This window comes from Halichoerus grypus, chromosome 6, assembly GCF_964656455.1.
Source record: "Halichoerus grypus chromosome 6, mHalGry1.hap1.1, whole genome shotgun sequence".
Lineage (NCBI taxonomy): Eukaryota > Metazoa > Chordata > Mammalia > Carnivora > Phocidae > Halichoerus > Halichoerus grypus.
The window spans coordinates 175,166,006-175,172,005 of NC_135717.1; the positions used below are offsets into that span (position 1 = coordinate 175,166,006).

Sequence of the window (6,000 nt, forward strand, 5' to 3'; positions counted from 1 at the left end):
TGGCCACCTGTCGGGAACCTTCACCGCTCCCGTTCTCCCCTGTGCTCCTCTCTCCCTGGATGTAAACTGGGCGGCGTGTCGGTGTTTAGTTTCCGAGTGCGTTGAGGGTGAAGTGCTACAAAGCTCCTGTGGCAGGATTTTCACAAAATGCGTCCGTTGCCTCGGCACGATGAGCGTGATTGAGATCTGCCCTCTCATCTGCCCACATGGTGGGAATTCTCCTGGGGTCTGTTGACATGGGCCCTTTGTGGACATGGTGCACGCAGCTTTCTTGCCTGGCTTGCATTTATACGGGTTTCCTTTCATCTCATCCCTCCACCCTGCCAAGCCCTGAGTCAGGAAACCACCCCGAGAACAAGCAGGAAAAGCAGAGCTCGTGCGGGTCACTGCGGTGTCACCACGGCCCCACCCACGGGCTGAGTGGGAGATAGCGCTGCCGGGGTCAGACGTCCAGCGGACCTCGCCCGGCGCCGTTCGCGGGGTGTTCGGGCGGACACACAGACACAGTCATCGCTCCTGCAGCGTCCACAGCCTGCTTTGTGTCAGGGGCCAGACTGGCTGCTGGGGGTGCACAGATGGATTCGGGGCGGCTCCTGCCCTCGCGAGGCTCACAGACAGGTGAGTACGGCGCAGCACGCTGGGCCGAGGGCTGCTAGAGAGCGCTGGGCAGACACGCGCTGGGCGCACCCGACCCTCACCGTCCGGAGGCAGGGCCCGGCGTGGGGATGTTGCTGGAGCCCAGATGCGAAGGGCGCCTGGCAGGAGAGGTACGCAGCGGCCCTTGGCAGGGGTCTTGTTTGCCCTGTAACAGTTTGATCAGTGCAGCTCTGGAAGGTGGCTCACTCTCCAGAGACACCCTGCCTTTCGTCTGGCAGCATCAGGCTGACGCCGGATTCCTCCATTACCGAGCCGCACCCCCCACCCCCCACCCCCGTTTCCAGGAGCTCTCATGGGCCATAGAGGGGAGTTTCGGGTTTCCTGCTTTCAGTCACATTTCAGTGAATTACCAGGAAGCTTTAGAAAGAAGTGCTTTGCTCCTGTCGTTAGCATTCAGGAATTCTACACGTGAGCTAAAATTCTTCAGTCTTCTATCTTTTCTTGCCTAAATTTACCCTTCAGTTGTTTGCTCCTTCAGTCAGATGTCCTGACACCGCCTCCCCCTTTTCATACAGAGTGAGGAAATGAATTTGTAGAGTGATGTCATTCTGGATGAGAAATCACTGGGCAGCACACGATTCATGGTTCAGAAATTCACTAACACGTTAGAAGTGTTTGTCATCTAGGATCCTCACTTTTATTCTCTATACCGGCGTAGAGTGGGGCTTCGGTGATTGTGGAAAAGGGGGAGAAAGTCACAATTAGGCTTTGTGCATTTGAGTATTTGTAGGGATTCTATCTCCAGAAAGAAAATACAGCCCTTATAAAGGTACTGGGCTTTTTCATCGAAGGATGACGGGTAAATGGCAGAAGGACATTCTCCCACCAAATTATAGAATCAGCATCAGCTGGGCATCAACCGTTCCTATTCTGTGCCATCTGGAACAGGTTGGTCATTTATACAAGTGGTTTTGATAGTAAACCTCCAGAGACCAGTGGGTCATTCACTCAGCAAACATCTGCTCATCCTCTTCTTGGGGCCCATGGCCCCAGCCGGCAGGGGCCAGGAGAGGCCGGGAAAGGCAGGGCCAGCGTGGACCGTCTGTGATCAGGGGCCATGAGGAGCTCGAAGGCCTTGTCAGGATTGTGAACCAGCGTGGGTGTGTCGGAGGGACTGGGATGGAGTAACCTTTTAAAACCCCAGAAGATCTGTCCTGAACATAAAACGGCCATGTTTCCTGCATCTCACTTGGCTGACTTCAGTGGACAGGCTCATTTTGTACTACCTTGCTCTGAGGTTACTGAACTAGGGAAGCAGTTTGATTCACATTCTTTCTCAGACTCTACAAGAAAGAGCCACAGGCTTTATGCACATTGCAGCCTTTCTCTGTGGCCTCCTGCGTCCAGCTGAGGGAGCTAGAAAGGTCTCAGTGCTGGCCTCCCGCTGTGCTGGGAGCTAGGACAGGGTCAGAAGCGTTGACCCTTCAGGCTGAAGAGGCTGGTACATTCTGGGGACACAGATGCCCCCATTCTGACATCAGAAATGCCTGCACCAGAAACACCCCGCAGTTGGGGGGAAAGAGCTTGTTTTTCTTGCCAAATTCCATCCGATTGTGGGCAGGGAGGCCTTGCTTTATTGGAGAAAGCGTTTACTCCCCCCTAGGTGTTTCGTTATTCCCTCCGGACTAACAGAAGGTGCCGGGCCCACTGTCCTGGGCATTGCCTACACGTCCCTGGATCCATGGGTTGGTACCCCTGGCAGTTTCTCTACGGTCTTTTCTAGAACAACATAGAGCAGCAGTTTAATGCTTTCCTGAGATTTACACAGGTCTTGGGCACTGAATAAAAGACCTCAGTAAATAATACGGCGATTCTGTCTTCTGTCTGCTGTGAAGATGCTATGCTGAACCTGCAGAATGGGGTGGGGGCACAGCAAGGCCAGAGGACGAGATGCTTTCTTGAGAGCACAAGCATGCAAACTAAGGACAGCAAATCCTTCAAAGGCTTTCTAGCTCCATCTTTAAAATGCAGCCGAATGAGGGAAATTCCATGATGACTCCTAGGAGACAGTTCTTATTTATAACTGAGCTGGCTTTAAACAAGATGAGTCTCTTGTCTGCTTCTAACTTGGCATCTTTGTGACTAACGCTGTCGTGCTCTTATTCTTTCTCTGGTGGCTCAATAACATGGTTATCTAAGTGTGTGTGTGTGTGTGTGTGTGTGTGTGCGTGCAATCATAGAGTTCAGATGTTTCCCTGCTCATTCGTTCATCAAATCTTGATTAGGTACCTCCGTGTGCTGGACATCACACACGTACACACACGTGGGACATACATGTACAATGCATGTGTTGCAGCTTTCTCGTTACTTCCCTCTTTGGATGCATATTCATATAGAACATGCTCTGTGAGAACTTGTTCGCTGATGCTGTGTTCCTGCCCTCCCTTTCCAATAACGCTCATGTGAACTTCGGAAACGGGAAAGTACGTTGGCAGATTCCTTCACTCGGCCTCCAGTTCTGACCCAGTGGGTGGTGTACGCCATCCGCAACCTTACCGAAGACAATAGTCAGAACCAAGATCTGATTGCGAAGATGGAGGAACAGGGACTGGCGGACGCATCCCTACTTAAAAAGATGGGCTTTGAAGTTGAGAAGAGGGGTGACAAGCTGATTCTGAAACCTACTAGTGACCCACCTCCGCTGGTGAGTGCCAGAGCAAGCCCCTCTGGGTCCAGCCTCCCCGTTCCCTCGGCCTGTGACAGGGTTCCTTCCTGAGAACATGGCTGGGCGCACTTTGCCTTCTAAAATGGCCAAGAAAGCCCGAAATTTAGTTGCCAATAATTTTGGGTTTTTTGTTCAGGCTTTATGCTGCCATTGTCTTAAAAGTTCAAACTCATTTTAGGGGAGAAATATAAAAGTCGTATCAGAATTTTTACATGGTCTGAAGTTTCTAGATTTTCTAGTGGAGAGATGGCTAATGTTGGCTACTATGAAAAGAACAGGAAGCTCCCTATATAATAGTGAGTGTTTCAGGTTTCTCTCTCAGCTCTTGACCAAAATTCTCTTGTGTTTTTTCCCCCCCTTGGATGACTCTTATAAATAGATCTGTTATATCTGCCATTTTGTTTCTTTTTTCTTAGTGAATGAACTCTCCATCGAAATATCTGAATTTTTGGAATCTGTTTCCTGGATTTTCGTCTTCTGCAGTGTGTGAAATTGCAAGTGTTTGAAGATTTATTAAGTGCAAATTCAGGAACACATGAATCCTTTAGATAATAGAGTTTAATGTGGATAAGCTCGAAAGTGAAAGTACATGAGTATTCTGTTGTTTCTTTGCTTTAGAAACTGTCTGGTTTGCCTTTGTCCCCATGGATACAGTGTGCATTTAAGTAATATATTGTACTTACTGTGGCAACAGATAATAAATTCTTCTCCTCGAGGGTGCATCCCTTATTTGGCAAAGACTGGAGCATTTGATTGGATTCCATTTGTTCCTTCAGATGGCAAATCAGCCTGATTCCTTTTCTTCTCTGCTTGTTGGGTTTTCTGTACTCTGCCAGGCAGTTGAAGTAGTTTCTCACTGTGATTAATTCTAGCAATCTCTTTTCACCCTTTCTGCCTTTCCAAAACATTGACAAGACTCATTTCCAGCTAATTAATTCGAGAGATGCTGAAGAATAGAGAAGCTCCATCTTCATTTTAGGGACTGGGCTGTGCTGTCACGGAGCCCGGCCCTTTGGAGCGTCGCAGGGAGTGAGCGGAGGGGGGAGAGCTTGCAGGCCATTAACTCTTCTCTTTCCAAATCACCCGGGAAGAGACCTCCCGGACCATTGTGCTCCCAGGGGGATGCCTGCCTCTGACCCACTTTTCGTGCCTCTGTGAAGGGGACTCTGTGCGCAGGACCACAGGATTAAAGAGCGTCCGTGTCTTGTTCACTTTCAAAGGCACAGTCTCCTAAAGCACGCCACCCCAATTCCGGCCACGGCTCCACTTTCCGGAGTTGCAAAAGTAGCTTTGGGGAGCGAGAGCAAATTTGACCTGTATCTTTCTATTTCCATCTCTTTCTCTCTCTTTCTCTCTCCCTATATATATATACACACATATATTAGAGCTGGAGCATTAAAACGAGCACTGAAATTTCAGATCATTGATGTAACCAAAAAAGCTCTAGAAGGGAGGTCATGTATGAACATTCCTAAACAGCCAGTTATTAAAAGCTATCTAGAGATTTTGCATAGTTCCTGTTGAATCTTCCAAAATAAAAACAACAAAGATTCAGCCAGAAGTGTTACAGAAATACTGATTGTTCCAGAGTAAAGTGCTTTTAAGTTTTTTTGGTAGCCATACTTAAATTGCTTTTGTAAAAACAGCTTAAGCATATTCAGAATGAAATGAAAGCTGTCCCCCATGCTAATGTACTCTGTATCTCCGAAGAAACTCAGCTTCTAGAATTGTGGTAATCTGTGAATAACATTTTTTTCTCTCTCATTTATGACATTCCATCAGTAAAGAAGCCTTTGCAAAATTTAAAATGCACAAAGAAGTCGTTCTTTCCTGGGACACAAAGAGTTAACATCCTGTCCTCTAAATAGAGGGCCCGCCAAAGGAAAAAAAAACAGTGGGAGTCCCTTTTTCCTTTTAACAAGTTTGCAATAGACACTTCTTTTTCTTCTTCTCTCAATGGATGTATGCACACCAGTGGAATCAAACAAACATGTCGGTATAAGCCATATAATAACAAACACAAATAAACAAAAGGGAGCCTTGTGTGGGAACACAGAACGGGGTAATGGCTGTGTGTTTTCTAACTAGGAAATGTGGGGCTTGCATAGTGAAAACAGGCTGACAGCTGCATTGTGGCTGCTCGGACGCCCTGGCTGGCTAATCCTCCAGCACAACCGACAGCTTCCCCGTCCTCCCTCCACCACTTGGCCATTCTGAGAGCCTCGTTCTACATGCTTGCTGCAGAGGATTAAATCACCATCTCAATCAGGCATTTAGAAGAAGAAGAAAGGCAGGCAGGCTAGCCTTACAGCATTTGTAAAGGGACAGAATGGTCGCAGCAAGTTTTGTGACCATATTATCTTCCAAGAGCAAACTAACAAAGCTGTTCGATTTTTTAGCCTGTTCCATTATCAAAGAAAGTGAGGGAAGGCTTTTCTGCTTGATACTGAGTCCAAGTATTTGCAGAGTGATTTTGTTTAATGCATTAACAATGCATGTTAATGTTTCAAAACTACTTGCATGATTTTAGTAATATGCTATTATAATTTGTCCGTATTTTATATATATGTATATGTCCACATGAATACACCTCGTAGGGTTGTTTGTGAGGTTTTTTTAGAAGCTAATATTGAGATACGTTTTTGTTCAGTAACTTCTGAATCTAGCCACAGGGCTTG

The 6,000-nt window shown here is 47.4% G+C and overlaps 1 protein-coding gene across 1 annotated transcript in view; it reads left to right on the forward strand.

Moving 5' to 3' along the window:
• ATXN10 (ataxin 10) overlaps window positions 1–5,130 on the forward strand; it is a 159,801-nt gene extending 154,671 nt beyond the window's left edge. Inside the window, exons 11-12 of the mRNA XM_036120574.2 lie at window positions 3,114–3,301; window positions 3,739–5,130. Of these exons, the coding sequence (XP_035976467.2) occupies window positions 3,114–3,301; window positions 3,739–3,741 (191 nt within the window). The 3' untranslated portion in view covers window positions 3,742–5,130. The remainder of the gene's footprint in view (window positions 1–3,113; window positions 3,302–3,738) is intronic.
• Window positions 5,131–6,000: the final 870 nt, after the last annotated feature.